Source organism: Chelonoidis abingdonii, chromosome 17 (genome assembly GCF_003597395.2).
Source record: "Chelonoidis abingdonii isolate Lonesome George chromosome 17, CheloAbing_2.0, whole genome shotgun sequence".
Lineage (NCBI taxonomy): Eukaryota > Metazoa > Chordata > Testudines > Testudinidae > Chelonoidis > Chelonoidis abingdonii.
The window spans coordinates 27,968,747-27,990,072 of record NC_133785.1 but is presented as its reverse complement, the minus strand read 5'-3'; the positions used below and the strand labels follow the sequence as shown (position 1 = coordinate 27,990,072).

Genomic DNA, 21,326 nt, shown 5'->3' with positions numbered 1-21,326 from the left:
TTTGACATCATTTTCATAATAAATTCCTATTTTCAGTGGTTTCTGAGTTCAAAGTGAAAAATAACTCGGGCAGAAACCTGGCATAGAACCTGGAAATTTGGTATATCCTGGAAGCAAAACATATTGGCAACTAAGGGAAACCAAATGCCTTATTAATATGTAATGTTATGATACATTATGAAAGCTCAAACATGTCCCAGTACATACAGCTTATGAGGACAGTTTTCCTTTTCTCTTTATATATTTCAAGTAGTATTAAAAAAAATAGAGTTGGAGTAGAGTTCTCAGTCCAGAATTCGGGCCTGCGTGGAAAGGCCTAATTGTTTTTAAAATCTTTTGCATTTGCTTGTTGGATCTGCTCTTCCTCCTGAATATTAGGCTTTAGAAAGAGTGAGTCCCCTATTAATGTCAATTTAAGAGACAATTTAATTGAGTATTGCCATCTTTATTTTTGTTTAACCCCATCTCCTTTTTAGATTGCAAAGACTTCAGTGTTCAAAAGGGATTTAGTGAGTTAGGTGTCCAATTCCCATTGAATTGGACACTTAGCTCCATTGACAGAATCATGCTTATGGCAAAAGGGAAGGCCAAATAATTCAAGATCTACCCTTCTCACTCTAAATTTCTAGTTACAGTTCATATAATTTATTTTACCCACAATAAATTTGGTCATCATAACCTTGGATCCCATCTACCCGCCTTCAGCCCACAACTAACATACTACTTCCTGGAACAGATCTACAACTTTTGCTGATAGAAAAATGAAAAGGTAGCATTTTGATTGTCTCGTAGAAGAGAGAAAAAATATGTTTAGTTTAGTACTAGTTTTTGTAACCTTCACTATCAGTAAAACTGAATTTTGCCTATTCCTCAAAAAAGTACATCAGAATTAGAGCTGAACACAAAATTTGTAACAGTTTATCCAATGAATTTAGTTCTTTTTCCTGTCCAAAGTGACTGTTTTATGCAGATTAACTTACCCTTCAAAATGATTATTTTGGTGAAACCTTTTAGCCTATGGATTTCTTGTGAGCTGCTCACTACATATATCGGTTTTAATACATCATCACGTTGCTGAGTGCCTTCTTGTGGCCTCAAGGCAGTCCTGCAAATAGCCTCTACCTTTAACTTTTAGGGGCTTCTATAACTCACAAATCCTTTTGTCCATTCACACATCACCTCAGTTTCTGGTTTATTAAATTAATAAAAATTCAAATCCCTTCTTAAGTTGATCTGTTTACATCTTCTCATCAGGTAACTTGGAGACTTCCTGCTTCCGATTTCAATCCCAGAGTCCCAGGTTTCTGTGCTGGAACCTACTTGCTCCCAGCAACCTTTGTACACATTTTATATCTCTCTTAGAACACCTCCATAACTCTCTCAACTCAGCCCTGGTATCTCAGAGTTCTCTGCTGGAATCTATTTTCTCTCCACAATCAGTCATCTCCCTCCATCACCACTCTAGTCTACTAGAGAATATTGTCTCTTCAGCTTTCTGCTGCCCTTAATAACAGACATAACTGAGCCTTTCTTGGGTGTGCCGGCTTATTAACTAGGGTTGGCTGGCATTTAAAAAGGCAAGTGTTATAAGGTATAAGTCCCAAATCTGAACCTTAGCGTTCAAAATTTGGGTACCTGCATGAAACCTCTAAGCTTAATTACCAGCTTAGATTCTGTAACGCTGCCACCAACCAGGAATTCCAGTGCCTGGTACACTCTGGTCTCCCCAAAACCTTGTCTGGGGATCCCCAAGACCCAAATTCCCTGAGTCTCACAACCAAGGGGAATAAACCATTTCCCTCCCCCTCCTTTCTTCCTCCCAGATTCTTCCCGCCCTGGGGACACTAGGAGCTTACCGTGCTTCAACCCTGTGAAACACAACACAGAGAGATCAGTTCTCTACCCCTATCTCACCCCATCTTACCTCCTCCAGGCTCCCCTCCGCGGGTTACCTGGAAGATTTCTGCTGCATAACTCCTTGAATACAAAATGAGAGGACAATTCACCTTCCCCCTCCTTCTTTTTCCCCTCCCAGTCTTTCCTGAGAGAAACAGTACTGCCAGAGATTCCTATCCCTTGAAGCCTCTACTCAAATGGAAATCAAAGGTCTTAAAAAGAAGCCTGTTAATAATAAAAAGAAGAAAGACATAAAAATTCATCTCTGTAATCAAGATGAAAAATATTACAGGGTCTGTTAAACTTAATAAAAAATGAATAACCAGCCTATTCAGAAAAAATACAATTTAAACCTTTCCAGCAACTAACACACTGCAATACAGAAACAATGTAAACGCCCTATAATTGTTTTTCTACCTGTACTTACAAGTTGGAAACAGAAGATTAGAGAGCCTGGAGATAGGTTGATCACCCTCAGAGCCCAGAGAGACACTGACCCAGAACAAAGGACCCACACCCAAAAACTTCCCTCCCTTGAGATTTGAAAATTTCTTGTTTCCTGATTGGTCCTCTGGTCAGGTGTTGTTTGTTACCCCTTTGCAGGTGAAAGAGACATTAACCCTTAGCTATCTGTTTATGACAGCAAGCAACCCTGTTACACACTGTCATTCAAGTGGTGTGATTGGTCACCTAACCACACAGTAAGGCGTCACTCACCATGACTGAAAATGTTAGAATCTGCCCCTTAATTTCTTAGAACCTTAATTTATCTGTCTATTAAAGGATGTAATTATACTCCGACATTATGAGAGTCTCATTAACTAATATTTGAAAAACTCTAAATTCCTCAGAAGATAGGTGCTTTATATGTGACAAGTATCAAATAATAGTAATAATAAATGACAATAAGCTTTCTAGATACTCTAATATTTATCACTAGAGGACAGTGTATAAAAATGGAGAGTGGGTATGGGCCTGAACTATGAAGTTCTGATCTAGAATTGAAATTCCCCATCGTTCAAGGGGATTTGGATCTGTGTGTTTTAGGCCTATCTTTAGTATTTATTATGACTGACAGCAAAAAGGTTAAGCACTTGTAACTATGTTCACTAGCAGCTTTGTTGATTAGTTCCCATCTCCACCACCAAATACCCACTTCTCTCTATGTACCAAAATACTTGTGGTTTAGTAAAGCATCTGTGTCTTCGTTTGATTATCATGGCACTAGAACAGAGGTAGGCAACCTATGGCACACGTGCCGAACGCGTCATGCAAGCTGATTTTCAGTGGCACTCACACTGCCCAGGTCCTGGCCACCGGTCCAGGGAGCTCTGCATTTTAATTTAATTTTAAATGAAGCTTAAATATTTTAAAAACCTTATTTACTTTACATACAACAATAGTTTAGTTATATCTTATAGATTTATAGAAAGAGACCTTCTAAAAAGGTTAAAATGTATTACTGGCAAACGAAACCTTAAATTAGAGTGAATAAATGTAGACTCGGCACACCACTTCTGAAAGGTTGCTGACCCCTGCACTAGAATGACATATCAAAGTGAGATCTGCCTATCAGAATATTCAATAGGATAAAGCTTCTAGCTCAAGAAAGTCTAATTCTAAATATTGCAAAGACTGTTAGGCTTTTGTTTGTTTGCTTAATTTATTTTAATAAGAATATTGTATTCACATTATTTTCTTTCTGTAGGTCAGATCTCCCTGTCCAGTCACATGGCTTTCTGCACAGACCCAAGGAGGTGTGAGGGATGGGAAAGATAACTGTAAGCTACCTTTCTTGTCCACCAGTCTAGGACTGCCTGGGGGCCATTCTGGCCTCCAAAGTAATTTAGAGCAGCCTTAGGACTGCTCTAATTTACACAGGTAGTAACTTCCCCACTGACTGTTTCATTAGCACAATGAACTCCAACTACACCTTCAGGCCTCCCCAGATGTATCCCCTACAGTGGTGAGGCTAGGAGTGGACAGAGTACTGCTGGCTAGATGGAGGAATCCCAGAATACCACATCAGCTTTACAAGGTATACAGCAGCCAGGTGGAGAGCAAAGGATCTGGCCCTGATCTTTTATATTTTTATTTATTTTTATTTTTTTGTGAAATCTGCCTTACAAATAGCTATGGAGAGCAAAATAGAGGCGTAGGTAGCCCCATGTAGGATGGAGTGAGGCTGGTGAATCATGCATTTTCCCCTCCTCAAGCTCCTCAGAGATTCTCTGGTGAGGATGGTAGTACCACAGGCCATATTACCAGTCCAGTTGTAACCCTCTTCACAGTTGGGATCCCATTTTAAGGGGCAGCTGAGATCACAGGGCATCCCTGGTCATATTGCTCCGCTGGGACTTTGTTGACGGGTAGTTCAGGGGAAGGGGGCACAACAGGCAAGCCTCTTGGCTCATTCCACTTTCGGGATGAGGGGGGAACCCCACTGGGATGGTTGAGGAGAAACTGAATTTCACCCAGGAAGTTTCCACTTCTTAGCCCATTTTTATTGGGAATCCAGCCCTGGAGCAGGCAAATTGAAAGTGCTCCTCCTCCCCCCTTTGTTCTTCACTTGGTGACCATCCTAGCCCACAATGCTGTCTATTTCCACACTGTGATAATGCGGTCCATCGGTGCCTCCCTACCAGGACATGGTAGCCGCAGTGAGTGTAGAAGAAAGGACCTGGGCAGAAAGCAGCTTGAAAGGAGGCTGTGAAGGTACTGAATGGGAATGGGTAGCACAGTTGAGATTCCATTTTGGAACTAATTGTTTGATAAAGCAAGGAAATTAATATGCACTCTGCATTTTTTTATTCTCCTATATAAGCCAAAAAATATTAAATACAGCTAAGATCACAGGGTGCAGTACATTCATCACAGCAAGGACACCATCACACATATAGCCGTATTATTATATATTAGGTTGGCAAATGTGACTGCCATGAATTTTTGCTCTTGGCTACATGTTTTGAAGGTTTCTGTTATCCCTTTGGTGTTTAGGAAATTCATGGTGGCTGGCCAGCCTACATACTTGTGCTGAAGGGAACAAACACTAGTTCTAGAATCTGGGTGGCTTTTACATACATGTAGTCGTATGGCCTGGAGTTCCCTCTGCAATCTCCTTCCCCTTCACCCCAGTTTTCCTGCACAAAGGCAGCCAGAATATTCACCATAACAGCAAGTGTGACTGAATAGCTAATACCATCAAACCAGAGATCTCTGAAACTTCTGGGATAGTGGAATAACCAAATTTTGCCCACATTGATTTTGTTTATCAATAATCAAATATATTCTATGTAAAAACACATAGTACCTTCCTGTATTGCAAGAAGCAGAGTTAGCTTATAGGAAAAGAGAAAATCAGTGCTGAAAAGAAAATATTCTGGCTCTCTCTCTCTCTCTCTCACACACACACACATATACACACACACACAGAAATAGATCAGATTTTCAGATTTTCAAAACACCTTCTAAACTTAAGTGCCCTAAATTCACTACTAAGTGCTCTTACTTCTCTTGTTAGGCTTTGTTAACGAGCTACTTTTCAGCTGTGAACATGTGAGCAGTCCTTATATGGACAAAAAAGGAAGTATTTACCATGCTTTTCTCTCATCATTTGTGCATTTTTCCTCCTGATTAAATGTCATCTTCATGATGTCACTTAAAAGTGCAACATAATAATAATTATTTTTTTTAAATTAACAATACATAGTGTGAGCTACTGTTAAATAAAACTCTCATAAAGCAAAATTGAGCCAAAAAGTATGTGGTCCAGACCTGGAATCTTCTTAGTAGTTCATTTGGTTAATGGAAACTGGACAGTATTTGGAAATGATTCAGTATATGTAAGAGCAGATACGCTTCTTAATAAATATATAAATAACAAACATTTAAGGTATTCTTACCTGATAGCAGGACAGGAGGGAAATAAATATATGCTTGTTTTACAATGACTACATCTACTGCCAAGGTAAGAATTAAAATAATGGGTCATTTTAAAGTTTAAGTAAAAGTAACAAGTTCAGTATTTTAAAATAGATATTAAATGTTCAAACTCTTTATAGAAAGATAGAAATATGTTTAATGAGAACAGATAATATGTGAAGGAATTATAAACAGGATACATCTATCATAAGGATATAAACATCAAGCCAGAGTCTCCATCTCCACAACCACTTGTCTTCCAAGATATCTGAAATACTGTGGTTAAAAATAAAGAGGTCATGCTCTCCTATTCTCCAACAGACAAAAGCTAGCCCACATATTAAATTTAGCTTCCATTTCCATTGGTGCAAATCTATTGACTTAAATGGAATTGCATAGTATAACAAAACAGAATTTAGCTCTTTGTCTGAACAAGTGCAATTCCCAACCAAGTCTCTTGGTTAGATTATAAAGTAGCATTAACAGTAGTGTACACTTCTTGGAAAACAGAACACCCTCCCTCCCTCAATACATATTAGGCAAAGTTTATGTATCTTGAGGGAAGTCCATCTTATTGTCAGATCAATTTATCCCCTCTTTTTCTTTGCACATTACATGGAACAGATTTCAGCTTTTAGAAACACAAACCCCAACGAAGCCAAGCACATGCTTAACATTAAGCATGCGAGCAATTCCACTGCTTTAAGGTTAAGCGCATGATTAAATGCTTTGCAGAATTGAGGCCACGTTCATTATTACAAGCTATTTGATGAACACTAGTTGTGAAGATATTTCAGTCTGTGCATTATAGACTTTGTGAACGCTTCATTGCATCTGTTGCTTTGACTTATAACTATGGTATTTGTAATTTGCTATTCATGCTGTTTGACTGGTCACCTCAGTAACAAAGTATTACCTGTACTCTCTGATTGGAAATCTGCAACTTTTAGATACAGAAGAGGGTTTGGATAACTCTCCTGTGACACATTTTGGGTGAAAGTCAAATGGTAATGGCTTATGAGTTTAAGTTAGATGTCAGTGGCACAACAAAGACCTTCGTGGTGGCTCTTTGGAGAGGGGTGAAGATCATCCACGCACAAGTACTTGCCACGCTTCCATGAAAATACCTGTGAGCATACACAATTTGTTGAGGATTCATGCACTTTTCCTTCACTGAACCTCCTTCTAAACAAGTAATTGCTTGAAAAAGTGTTTGTGAAAAGCAAATAAGAGTTTGTGAACACCATTTAAATGAGTTCACTTTTTATGCAAGTTCATGAATGTCTTTTAAAGAAAGAAATCAGTATTCTCCCAGCTTTCACACTATTTCTCAGTGAGGGAGCAGCTGAAATGTGCACACATCTGTTTGGTTACACCTTGGTTTTTTCACCAACATCTTCCTTCCCTAATGATGAAAAGGATTAAACCTCTCCACAATTATGAAACAAACAAAACTACTTTTCTTGCATAATGTAACAATTAGTTTGTTCCACCTCTGTAGGAAACAAAAGCGGTTACAGACTGTTACCAAATTAACTGTTGCTTATAATTTACATATGTTAAGTGTCAAGGTCAGATGTGGGAACAGGAGTGCATACATATAAAAGGGAAGAAAATGGATCCCAGAAAATTAATGTGTTCATTTTAAGTCTGAGTCATGAAAACCATAGGACTCCTACTGGTCCTAATAAATCCATTTTCTTCCTTCCAATCCAAGTTTATATTCGTAGACTTCAAGGCCAGAAGAGACCAGTGTGATCATCTGATGTGACCTCCTGCATGGTGCAGGCCACAGAACTTGTAATAGATTTATAACCTCTGGTTGAGTTACTGAAATACTCAAATAATGATTTGAAGACTTAAGTTACAAAGAATCCACCGTTTACTCCCATTCAAACCAGCAAGTGACTTGTGCCCCATGTATGAGGGGAAGTTAAAAATCCCCAGAATCTCTGCCAATCTGATCTGCGGGAAAATTCCTTCCCAACCCCAAATATGACAATCAGTTAGATCCTGGGCATGTCAGTGAGACCAGTAAGCCAGACACCTAGGAAAGAATTCACTGTAGTAACTCAACCCCCACCCCATCTAGTGTCCCATATCTGGCTGTTGGAGATATTTTCTATTAGTAGTCACAGATGGGCCATATGCCATTGTAGGCAATCTCATCTCATTCCCTTAATTTCTAAATGCTCTCCTCCCAGATGTGTTCCCTAACCAAGGAGGATACAACATACAATAGGATACAATCCACCATTCTAAATCTCAAATTTACTTCAGAGATGCAGTTACAATTTCACACATCCTTAGAGAACTCTGAATTTTGCAGGATTTAATCCCAATTATTTTGGGGTAGATTTTCAGTGGCACAAACAGCATTTAGGCACTTGATCTAGATCCATAAAGGAGATTCAGTCCAGCAAGCTGAGTGAGGAGCTCCCTAAACTAGCCACTAGGAAATGCTAAGGAGTGGGATGGGATTTAAGTCCCACCAGTCTCCACTCCAAGAAATTTAGATGCCTAACTCCACGCAAAAGGGAGGCACCTCCCCCTGTTTGGGATTCTCAGCCATGAACCCTCTCCTGGAATTAGTCTCCTAAGCCTAGTCAGTCCTTTCTCGTGAAAAAGAGAAAGAGGATTGTGAACATATGTACCAGATTGGACTCCACAAGCTAGACAGGCAGGGAAAACCTCATTTAGGAATCCTGGCATGGCTAAGGCACCAAGCAGCTTGGTGGCAGTCAGCACTTAGGCATTTTTTGCACATGCCCACAACTAGAAGCTTAGATGCCTTGGGGACTCCAGGTGCCTACTGGGTTAGGTGGCAGATGAGCAGGGTTTTGAGGATCTCAGTGGTGCCTATAGTCAACGTTGGATCTCAGTGGTGCCGAAAGGTTCAATTTAGGCACTAAACTTTTAAATGCATTTAGGTGCCCAATTCCAACTGATTGTAGCAAGAATTAGTCACCTAAATACCTTTGAGGATCTGGAACATTGTGGATCTAGTACCTACTGAGTGTTATTTGTGCCTTCAAAAGTCTACTCTGTCTACTGGACACAAGGGTTCCTAAAACCCTGGTAGTTTGATCTATCAAAAACAAAGACTTGCACATTGAGCTTGTTTCAAGCTTTGTGACCTCATGTTTTGTTTTTTTCTGATATCCACATGGAAAAACATTTTGTAGTACATGACATCTAAATAGTCTTAATAGTACTTAAAATTTAACAAAAGCTATTCAGTGTAACTTAGTATATGCTGAAAGCACCAGATTCATCCTATATTCCAAAACTGCACTTTTCTCAGTAGGTGATTTTTGTTATGAGTAGAACTTTACAATTCTAACTAACGTGATAGTGATGACTGACCTGAAAATATTTTTACTCCTCTTGGTTTGGATCAGCCGTGCATTGGTTACTTTCATGTCAGCAGCTCATTCGTTTATACTATGCAAATTAATATCCAATTGTATCTTGTGATTATCTTTTTTAAAGCACCAAGTCAACCACCAGCGAATATTGCATGGAAACTGACAAATTCAAAAATATGCTTGAATTGGGAACATGTAAAAACAATGGAAAATGAATCAGAGGTGTTAGGCTACAAAGTAAGTAATTTCTTTGTCTAATTAATCGTACATATTAGTTATAATAGAGACACCACAAGTAGAGCAAATGTTTGATGATGATCCTACTTTCCCTGAGACTAATCACTAAGTGGAAAATATTGACTTCTTCAGTGTTTGGGATGCATGATGGACAGTCAAATATAAAAATTAAAATTGGGCTATCTACTATCAGCTATCAATACTATCAATGCATAAATGCATCTCCACACAGATCAGAGGATAGACCTCTAAGTAATAAAAGTGTCAAGGAGCTCTCCATGAAAATCATTTAAATAAATCTATTGTTTTAAAAGGGTAGATTTAGTATGAAGCCTGTTTGCAGTGGTTTTGACCAAGGAGGGAGGTGGCCACAATCCAGTTCAAGAAAGGAAAGATTCTTCTGACCATTCATGAAGAATTTAGACACTGTCCTTTAGGCCCAGTCCTGCAAAACTCTTCCCCGCATGAGTGAAGAATTGCATGAGTAAGGATATGGAGGACCTTTGTGGTATTGTTGTTTTACTCACCCTAAGGTTGGTTATGCACAGATATTTCCCATGGAAAAAAAACCCCAGCCCCAAAAAACAAAAAATGTGCAACATTTCTCGAAGAGAGGTAAGCCCGTACACTGTTACTCCCTAGTGAGTTATGTTATTTGATGAGCTGCACACTTTTGGGGACAGACTAGATGAGCTCTGTTAAGTTCACTCCTTTGTGCTTTAACCATTTGCTTCTAGGCAATACTTTTCTATTATATTTCAACATTTTAGGAGCTCTTTAAGTACTCATTGCAATAAACCTATTTTAAAAATGCCCATTAACACCATTTCTCCAACCACTTCACTCTTCAGTTTATCTTTTTTTAGCATAGAAGTGTCAAAAAGCTGCCAAGAGCAAGGAGTTAGATAGTGTCATTGCTGTGCTAGCAAAGAAGAAAGACTTCCTGAAGAAGAGATTATTCTTGCACACAGGATTTGCATCTAAATTTATCTCTGGCTAGCCCTCGTGCACCAGTGAAACAGTCCAACCAACCAACAGCTGGCACAACGATATCACAACAAAAAGACCACATGAACAGTATTAAATGCAGTGAGTTCTGTGTTAAGAGAAAGGAGTTCTAGTTGACACTATCCAAATTATTGTCTGCTCTTGAGCTTTTTTAGTACATATACCTACAGGTTGCTGCGTTTTTTCAGATCTGCAGATAAGCGTTACACTGCAGTCAATGGGAGTATTTGTATTGATTCTGATGGACTTTGGATCAGAAACAAATGGGCAGATTTTCAAAGGAGCTCAGCACGATGGGTTCTTTGCTGTTTTGAAAATGGGGCCATCAGTGTCACAGGGGGAGATCATGGGAGATGAGCACTTTTGAAAATGAATCCCTCGTTTGGCTATCTTAACGAGAGCTGAGCTGTTTTCAAATCAGGCCTCAACTGTGGATGAGTAACACTAAAATCTGGCCTTAAATGCATCCGCCATACTTCCACACTGAGTGAGATAGAGACATGAATAATACATTTTTAATCATCTTTCATGGCCTTACACTGTAACTGAAATTTGGATCTATTTCTTATTAATACTGTGTTGCACATAGGACAAGGACTGGCATTGTAATTGAAACACAACACCCATTAGGCCCCATATGCCGAGTCTACACAGAAAATGATTGTCATTTTCTGAAGTGGTCTCGGTTTCTGCTCAATAAATCTGCAGGGTTCTGAACATGCAGAATTACATATGTGTGAGATATAAGGAATAATGCTCTCTCAGAGATCCAAAAAAAGGCAACTACAAAAATCCAATTACTTCTGTTTTTTTCTAATCCCTTCATATTTAGATTTCATACAGGCAAAATAGACAAAGCAAAACTCATATACTGGAGACAAATAACACCTCAGCTGAGCTTCTGGTACCATTTGAAGAAGATTATCTCATAGAAATAAGAACAGTCAGTGACGGTGGGGATGGCAGCAGTAGTGAGGAAATTAGGATTCCAAAAATGTCAAGTACGTTTTTTTTTTCTGAATATTATTGTCTAAAATGAAGCCAGTGCACTTCTAAAGGGAAGGCTAACTAAACCTTCACCATCCGCAATGAGCAATAGCATGGCTTACTGCTAGGTAAACCTGGAGCAATCTCTGGTATAGTTTGATGTTTAATGCAAATAGGGGAAAGGAATTTACACAGTCTGTGTGTGGCCTAACTTTTCAGGGTCTCGCTCCCTCTGCAGTGGCCTGGAGAGTGGGACAAAACTCCGTGTGGAATAAGTGATTCTATTCAACACAAGGATGTGCCTAATAAGCATTATGTAGCACTGATTTGTTGGTAATAGACTTGGGGGTGCATCTCCTCCTAAAATACCTTCAAAGAAGGTGCCAGCTGTCATGAAAAGGTTCCTCCTTTTCTCTTGTTAAGATGAAGTTATGTCATTTTGCTTCTGTAATTCCTGGGCAATGCTGCTGGAAAAAGCATTGTGTGAACCCATTAGCAGTAACAAATAGGGTGACCAGATAGCAAGTGTAAAAAATCAGGACACGGGGTGGAGGGTTATAGGTGCCTATGTAAGAAAAAGCCCTCAAAATCCGGACTGTCCCTATAAAATCAGGACATCCAGTCTCCCTAGTAACAAAGCACCATGGTCCCAGTTTTATGAAGTGCTAGCATCTGTGGGCACTGAGAACACTTAGCACCTTGAATGAGCTAATATGAATTATTATAATTCATAACATTTGTATATGCATTTTTGCTGAAAAATGTGAATGATTCTGAATTCTTTGAAAAATAGATCTGACACAAAGTACTATTGCATATGAATTTACTTGCCTGAGGTTGTTTTATTTTTGTATTTTTATAGGTTTAAACTCCAGAGGAACAAAATCATTCCAGTTGGTAATCCATGTGGTAACAAATGGGATTATGATTCTGAGTTGCATTCTTACTTCCTCAGCTCTTTGATGATTAAAGCCAGGGACAGTCATGGACTTTTGAAAGTAAATCGTCTATAGATTTTATCCTGATATTAAAGCCACAGCCAACATTTGCGATGACTATACTATTGAGGGGTGGGAATGTATACTGTACATTATTAAGAATGTAAATATCAATATTGCATTACTAAAATATATTAAAATCTGAGGATAAATATATATAAATAAATTAAATGGAGTGGTGCCAAAATATAGCTGTGTGATTGCAACAAGTGACACCTATTATATTTTGCAAACAATGAGGTATGGTACAAATCCAATTTAATTATATGACCCACATGAAAGACCCATGCCAACTCATAAATTGTGAATTGATAATAAAGAGGGAATAGGTTTGCAGATGTTTGTGAAGTGGATATTTATCCTATCTTCCTCATTTCAATCTATACAAAAGAATAATAACCACACGTCACAATTTAATGAAATAATATTTGTTTACATTTTGCACCTATTTGTGTCAGGTTATCACTTCGATGTTACAAGACATGAATTGACATATAATGTACCCTTTTGAACGTTACCAAATTATTTTCTCTGAAAAGGGAAATAGTCATCTGCTTCTACAAAAGGAATTAGAGTCTAATCCAAAACCTGTTGAACTCAGTTAAAACAATCCCATTGACTTCAATCCCACAGCCCTTGGATCAGGCCTTTAACGAGAAAATATTTCTAATGATATAGCATACACTAAACCAGTATATTCTCAAATACGCTTTTAAAAAACATTTTCATGCAAAGAAACTATTCTGGTCAATAAATCAAGCATTTCAGAGGGGGCTAAATATTTATTATTTATTATTATTAAAGGAACATCTTCATGGTTGGTCTGCGAAATAATTGATGTACTATTTTTCTTATAAATGTTTGGAAATTCAATGTAATTTTGTGTTTCATTTTCTAAATCATCTGCTTCAGTTCTGTTTTTCTAATAAATAAATAACTGAATAATCCAACCATATAGTTACTTAAATATTTAAGACTATATTTTCATCTTACTGCTTTTGGATATTTTTTGTGTACATAATTTCCTTTAGCATTAATGCAATTCACAAGCATACAGCAGTGCCACTCAGGAGATGAAAAGTTGATATGTGACCTTATAGAAAACTCACCACACTATATCTTTTTTATACCAATACTACCCTATTGAATAAAATGCAATCACTGAAAGAATTAATGATGAATCTGAGGAGAGCTTTTTTCTGTTACCAATAAAGTATACAGTGGCTTGTTGAAAAGCTCTGCATATTGATTTGACATAAATCATCTCAAATGTTGAAAAAGTTCTGAAATGTTTTTTGCCCAAACATATAATTGCAGGGTATTCACATTTATGTGGGTCCCCTCTGCCTGTACATAGTGGATGAAATCTTGGCCCTATTGAAGTCAGTAGCAAATCTCCCATTGACTTCAGTAGGGTAGAATATCACCTGATGCATATTACAGCACTGACTAATCTTAAACGGCCCTTAAAGGGTTCTGACCAGGAGATACTTAAATCATGTGGTGGGAGAAGAGGGTCCAATGTTTTTAACGATTTGTAAAGTTGCTCTTTAAACAGCAAGAGTATTAGTCATAATGTCCACAGATTGTCTCTTTCCCTCAGATATATACAGTATAGATTTTACCAACCTTCACATGGAAAAATTTCAGTCTTCTCTTTGTGTTTGACTGCCACCATTTTCTCACATTTACCAGAGCAACGATATTATATCAGAGCTTGTTAAAATGCTTTGTCACTGAAAAAAATATATTAGTCTCCTGACAGATTCCGTCACTATGTATTAACTATTATTTATTTTGTCACTGTTTGAAACTGTAAATTCATCTTCAGCAGGGCCGGCTCTAAGCACCAGCATTCCAAGCATGTGCTTGGGGCAACACTTTTCAAGGGGCAGCATTCTGGCTATTTTGGGGCGGGACTCTGGCTTTTTTTGTTGTTGTAGTTGGTGGTGGTGGTGGTTTTGCTTCCGTGGTGGCACTCCGGCTTTTTTTTTTTTTTTTTGCTTGGGGCTGCAAAAAACCTGGAGCCAGCCCTGATATTCAGGTGGGACGATCAGGGGGAAGGAAAGGAGCAATGCTGTATATTTATTCTACAAGATGATGAAAATCATTTGATTAAGTTCTTCAATTTATTCAGTTATTAGACAGTCAAACTCAGCTCCATAGTAGGTGACTATAAACCATTTAAAATAAATGAGTTTGGCCCAAAATGTGAAGTGACATAAGCTGATTATAGCTTGACAGCTTTATGAACACCAATATCAATGGACTGAATCTCTCATATTAGGTTTGGGGGACCAAAATATTCTTCAGTACTTTGCACTAGTTTTCATTCCCTCTCCACTACTAAATACTGTGTAATGTGCACGCTCAGCATAAAGACCCGTGCTGTGTCCCCTTTCCTTGTTAAAAAACTGAATATGTAGAAAACATTTACTAACATCAGCCCTTTTCATGAAACATACTTATAAGTTCTGAATGTTCCTACTGATTATTGTGTACCCATTCCCCTTCACAAAAGGCCCAGAGGGAAAAGAAATCTATTCACATACTAAGGAGCAGAGCAGTGAAAATAGATTCTTATTAAGATTAGTATTTATTTTGAACAGATCACATTTTTCAAAGCTCAAAACAACATGCTCATCCATAAATATGGAAGACCTGATCAGCAGCAGAGCCAGTGCTGAGTATAACAGATGTGAGCTCAAATGGATTGAGGGATGTCATTCTGCAGACCAGTCACCCCCTGGCATACACTTTTAAAGCACTGATTAAAAAACAGCAGAACTATGTTGAGATTGAGAAAGAAATGCTGGCAATTGTGCTTGGTTGTGAGCAGCTTCATGCATATGTATATTGGCAGAAATCTGTTGCGGTAGAGATTATAAACCATTGAAAACTATATTACAATTGTGAGAGGTGACACCTACACATCCATAAATTCGCATGAACGTGCAAAACCGTCTCATTAAATACAGGCCCAAGGAGGAACTTCCTATAGTGGACACACTTTCAAGAGCAAGGGAAAAGAAGGAACTGCAGGGAGACGAGTTTGCAATAAATACAACAAAAGGCAGAAAAATCACGAGATTCCTGATCACCCTTCCTCCAAGGCCTGCATATCTAAACTAAATAGAAAAGATTACCTTTTTTTAAGCGGACTAATACTCAATTTATTTGAAAATTGAGCTGTTAGACAGCCCCCTGAGTAGCAATTAATTGCTCATTACCCTATATTGTGAATCATAGTTTGTTCATTAGTTTTAAGCGCAGATAACTAACCCCAATTCATATATGGTTCATTATAGGAACTCTGATCTCTAAACACCAAACCATTACTCAATACCGTTAAATGGATTAGCAGAAAAGTCACTGCAAATAGCAAAGAACTTGCTAAAATATCCCTGATTAATTCAAGGGAGTCATACTAAGCATTAGTTACAATATCAGATTACACTTCCCACATGTTAGTAGGATCACCATTCTGGACACGTGTGGGTAGAATGATAATGTCTAAAATGCTTCTTGAGTCAAAGAAATTGACTTTAAAGTAGATAACGAAAACTAGAGCTGACAATTCCAATTTGCAGCAACTTTCAGAACTTGTTTTTGTTCCACATTGGCAGATCCACCCTAGAAGCCAAACCAGGCACAGAACTGTTTTGAGAACATAAAGTTTTCCATGTCTATTGGTGGGTTCCACTGATCACCTGTGCTTGTTGATGGTGGCTAATTTTATTGAAACTCGGATTTATTAGCATTTGATTTAACAAAAAGATGAGGTAACAATAGATGCTGGACTCAATAGACAATGATCACCAGTATGTGACAATGGTATAACCTTTTGTAATCTGGACTGATGTCAGTTGACTGAACCAGAAGTTGGAAATAAAGAAAGATTAATCTCTTACCAGCACACTTATGAATCACATCTTTTTTACACTGTTTGGTAATATATAAGGATAAGATGTGCCATGAAGGGTGCCCATATTCAGGAATGAGACAGGATGGTCTGGTGCTTTGTGGGGTATATAGATGTTTCTATAGCCTATAAAACTCACTGTTTTATGTGGTTTGATTAAGTGAATAAATGTGATGTAAGTGGAGTGGATGAAAGATCATCTTGTCTTGTTTTCCCTTTCTGTACTATACTCTGTCTATATGCAGAATTGTTGTTGTTATTTGAATTCCTTTTTCACTCTCTTTTGGGACTCAAATGAGCCTAAGAGATTCTTGACACCAGGGACTCAGTTGGGTTGCCTTAACAACAGTTGGCTAGACAAGACAGGGCTAATTGTCTTGGTTTAATTCTCAGCAAGCCTAACCTTGCCTCTGAATAAAACCATCTGGCCAATCAGGACTACAGAAGCAAAATAAATACAGCTTTCCTGTCAATGAGAGAGGAGCAATTCAAATGTTGGAAGCTTTAGCTTCCTGCTTCCAAATGCTGGGGCAGTTAAAGGGAATTGCAGCCTGGAAAAACCCTGCTGCAGAACCTGAATTGTTTACTTTCGGGAACTTTGCTTTGTATTTGGAACGGTTTGGTACATGTCCTCTCCCGGCTCCAGGGAAGACAAATACAACTTTTATTCAACCTTGAAAGAGAGAGAGACAGCACCAGTGACTTTTTTTTTCCCAATGTAATCCAGATCCATTACTTGGGACATCACTATGATATAGAACCAGGATTTATGCTGCAGTTAATATATTTATTATCTTTGTGTAGTATATTAACTGCACAAAGGTGCTTTGTATAGTCTATTAATTTTAAAAATCCATGTAAATTGGGGCAAAACATTTAGTCGGTAGGCCAGGGGTAATCAATTATCTTTTCTCAAGGTCCAAATTTCTTGGTCAAGGTATAGTCAAGGTCCAGACTCCAGAGAAAATAATACAAAAGCAACAATAATGAGAATAATGATAGTAAATAAACAGATTTCAGAGTCTGTTCAAAAGCATGTGGCAATCTGGATTTGGCTCATGGTCTGCCTATTGACTAGTCCTACTGTAGGTAGTCTCTTATTCAGATATTTACCCACAGCATTTGTTCTAATTTCAACCTTTTCTTTTAACGCCATTGTCTCTCTGTTTACCTAGAAGACTTCTTGAAAGCCAATGATTATCTGTAAGCATGAAAAGAAAGAATAATAACTAATTATTTCCTCTGATTTAAAGAAAGGCATTAGGATTATCTGAAGCTCCCCTCAGCCTTAGCCAACAAATTTCATGGCCAAAATAACCTGTGTAGATGGAGAGGCTGAAATATTTTCAAGTGTTCCAAAAGGCAACTCTAGCTGTTATAGCACCGCTGAATTATCGTTGAAAAAGGAACAGATGGATTAAGAGTGGAGTGGTTCTGATTCTCCTCCCTCGTTGGAGTAAATCAGGGGTAATTCCATTATAGTCAATAGAGGAAGATCAGTGGGAGACCAGAGTAAAACCCAATAATTTCAAAACTGGGATTAATTTTAAAAAAAAAAGACATGACAATCAAATTCACTACTGGGCTTTAAAATCAGAACAGTTTATTATCTACTTCAAAATAAAGAGACTGTCTCATTAAGTTACCTTTGCATTTAACCTTGCAAGCACATGCCGAGTTGCTCCCACTCTTCTGTGTTGCGGAAAGCTCACAGTCAGCACAAGTTCCTAACACAAATATCTGACTGCATGCACAACCCCACAAGCCATCTGAACATTGTTTAGAGTCGCTTAATATTTTATGACAGATGATATTTAAAAACAGAGATAAGCAAAACTATTTTCAGCTCAATTGAATAGTCAGTGCAAGTGCTGTATCTGTCAAGTTACAGACACAGCAGGTAGGTTACAGTTCATATGGCACCTTTCCATGCTAATAGGAATTTCAGATTTCTGTAATCTGAATTTTTAGCATCTACCAGACAAAGAAATAACATGAGGATGGGAGCTGAACATCCTTACATTCTCTTGTTAGATTTTATCACAAAACCAAAGTATAGTTCTATTCCAGAAAGCCATTCTGCAAGCATGCTCCTGGGAGATTCCATGTTAATTACCTCTCAATAATCAATCACCTACCTTCCTCAGGTCACATGTAAAGAGATGACGTCTCTATGTACCATTTCCGCAACTTAAGCAGACTCTGAATGTTAGGCTGGTTCTTTCTGGGCTGTATGACATTATAATTCATAAACATTCTGCAGCTGCAAGCAGCCTTTACAGAGGCAAAATTCCCTTTGGCCCTGATCCTGCAAACACTTATGCACAAACTTAAATTTAATCACAAGTAGTTTTAACATTTATTATTCGTTATTTGTATTGCGGTAGTGCCTAGGAACCCCAGTCAGTGACCTGGACTCCATTATGCTAGGCGCTGTGCAAAGAGAAGACAAAAAGATGGTCCCCGCCCCTAAAGAACTTACAAGTGGGAGACAAGAGGCAACAAGTGTGAGCACAAGGAAACAATGAGTCAATATTGATCTGAGTGATCTCAGCACTCCAGCTGCTTAACTATTGTCAAGTGTTTTTATTAAGCATCATATCAAAGAAGAGTTTAAATGAGAGATTTGAAGGAGGACAATTTTGTTGTTATTTAAATAGTTTTGTTGATATTTACAGGGAATAGCTCAGCATGAGAGAGAACCTGGGAGAAAGCACAAAAGTGTGTGTGTGTGTGTGTGTGTGTGTGTGTGTGTGTAGATATACACTCCAAATATCATGACACTTGTGATAAAATCATGACATCTGACATCACTTGTCTTTTAAAAAGACATCTAATCTTGATTTAAAGATTCTAAGCAATGGAGAAATTTTCACATCTCCAAATAAACTGTTGCACTTGTTAATTACCCTCAGTGTTACAAATTGGCATCTCATGTTGATGATATCAGAGCCAGAAGAGAATCCATTTCACTCTTTTGTGGATGTACTGCTTGTGTAGTGTTACCAGGAAGATGCCATAATGAAAAGTTTTGTTTTGTTTTGGTCATAGGTAAGATGATGTTAGTTAAAGTTAGAGCTGGTCAGAATTTCTCTGAGGGACTAGTTTTACCATCAGAGAGCTCAGATTAGTGGAAAATGAAACATTTCATGGGGACAGTTCAATATACAGTGTTGTTGCTCTCTCTCTTTGTGAAGAAACTTTTCAAATGGAAGCATTTTTTTCTAGCCATACCTTGCTATTCTCATTCTAGTCTCAAATATATATATGATCCTACAAACCCTTTTGTCATGCCACTAGTCCCATTGACTGCAATAGGATTATCTGTCTGAGAAAATGTTCACAGGCCTAGCCATGAAATGCCTCATAGTGTGCAACTTTACTCATGTGAGTGGGCCCATTAAAGTGTGGAGCTCCTGCAAAGGCGGATGTACTACTCATGTGAATAAAGTTACATGTGTATTAAACTCCCTTAAAACAAACTGGAAGCAGTTGTGCCTCTTTGGGTCACATTTCTGGCCTGGGACTGTCCACAGGGCTGAGCCTAAGCACAATCTAGCCCACTATAATTATGTTGTAAATATTTATTATCAACAATCATTAGTTCTCTGTGCAGCCCCAGCAGTTTGCTAGCTGCCAGTGTTCATTCAAACAGTCCAACTGAAATATGTTCTAAAGATGTCTGCAGGACACAGGCTTTTGGTATAATACAACTGGAATTAAACTATTCCACTGATATAGACACATCACCTGGTTTTAACAAAATATATGAATCTCTTTCCTGAAGAAACTTTAATAGAGTAAAAGGAACTGAAATTTACCCTGCTCACAGCTTTAGTCTGCCATTTATAGTATCCTGCACTGTATTTATGTAGTAATAAAGTATGTTATTCTGCAATAACATGCCTGAGCTAATACTCTCACCTATATATACAAATATATACCTACCAAGCTGTCCCAAAGAGCAAAACTTTAAGTAAATTCTCAAATAATAATAATAAAAAAAACTTTTCAGTGTTCATGGGAAGGAGATTAAAGATACTCTAGGTATGACCAAAAACTAAGTGAATACTTTGCCTTGATTTTCAATAAGGGTGATAATAGGGAACAGGCACATGAAGACAGGAAAGCTGATGGAAATGAACATATAGAAATGGAAATTACCACATCTGAGGTGGAAGAAAACTTAAAGAATTTCATATGCTCAAATTGGGGGGTGGGGGTGAGTGTCAGATAATTTCTATCCCAGAATACTAAAAGAATTGGCACATGAGATTGTTAATCTGGTAGCAAGGAATTTTAATGCATCTATCTATTTGGGGTAGTACCATATGGCTGTAGATTAGCTAATGCCTTACTTATAGTCAAGAAAGAGAAAGAAAGTGATCCAGGAAATTACAGCCCAGTTAGTCTGACCTCAATAGTATGCAAGGCTTTGGAAGAAATTGTGAAGAAAAGGATAATTAAATTCATGGAGGTAAACAGTAAAATGGATGTAATGCAACATGGGTTTATCAAAAATAGATCATACAGATTAATCTGATTTTTTTCTTTGAGAAAATAACTGATTTTTTTAGATACTGGAAATACAGTACATTTAATACACTTGGACTTTAGTAAAGCATTTGACAGTGTACTACATGGGAATATCATTTGGGAAGATGGGGATTAGTACAGAACTGTAAGGTGGATAAGGAATTGCCTAAAGGGGAAGAGGTAAAATGTTGTGCTGAAAGGTGTATTATAGGACTGGAAAGAGGTTATTGGTGGAATTCCTCAAGGATTGGTCTTGGAGCCAATGTTATTCAATTTTTTGATTAATGTCCTTGACATAAAAAGTAGGAGTGGGCTAATGAAATTAGCTGATGAGACAAAATTGGGAGACATAATCAATACAGAGGATCAGAATATTATATAAGGTCATTCCAATCTTCCTGAAGGCTGAAACAGCGGAAATGGGATAAAATTCAAAACTACAAAGTGCAGGGG

General features: G+C 37.9%; 1 protein-coding gene across 3 annotated transcripts in view; it reads left to right on the top strand.

The window, feature by feature from the left end:
• Positions 1-13,708, top strand: part of CNTN6 (contactin 6) — a 232,854-nt gene extending 219,146 nt beyond the window's left edge. The window contains exons 21-23 of one of the 3 annotated variants that reach the window (XM_032794620.2): positions 9,310-9,422; positions 11,263-11,431; positions 12,280-13,708. In XM_032794620.2, the coding sequence (XP_032650511.1) occupies positions 9,310-9,422; positions 11,263-11,431; positions 12,280-12,380 (383 nt within the window). In that variant the 3' untranslated portion in view covers positions 12,381-13,708. The remainder of the gene's footprint in view (positions 1-9,309; positions 9,423-11,262; positions 11,432-12,279) is intronic. The other 2 variants (XM_032794622.2, XM_075073115.1) reach the window with 2 other exon arrangements.
• Positions 13,709-21,326: the final 7,618 nt, after the last annotated feature.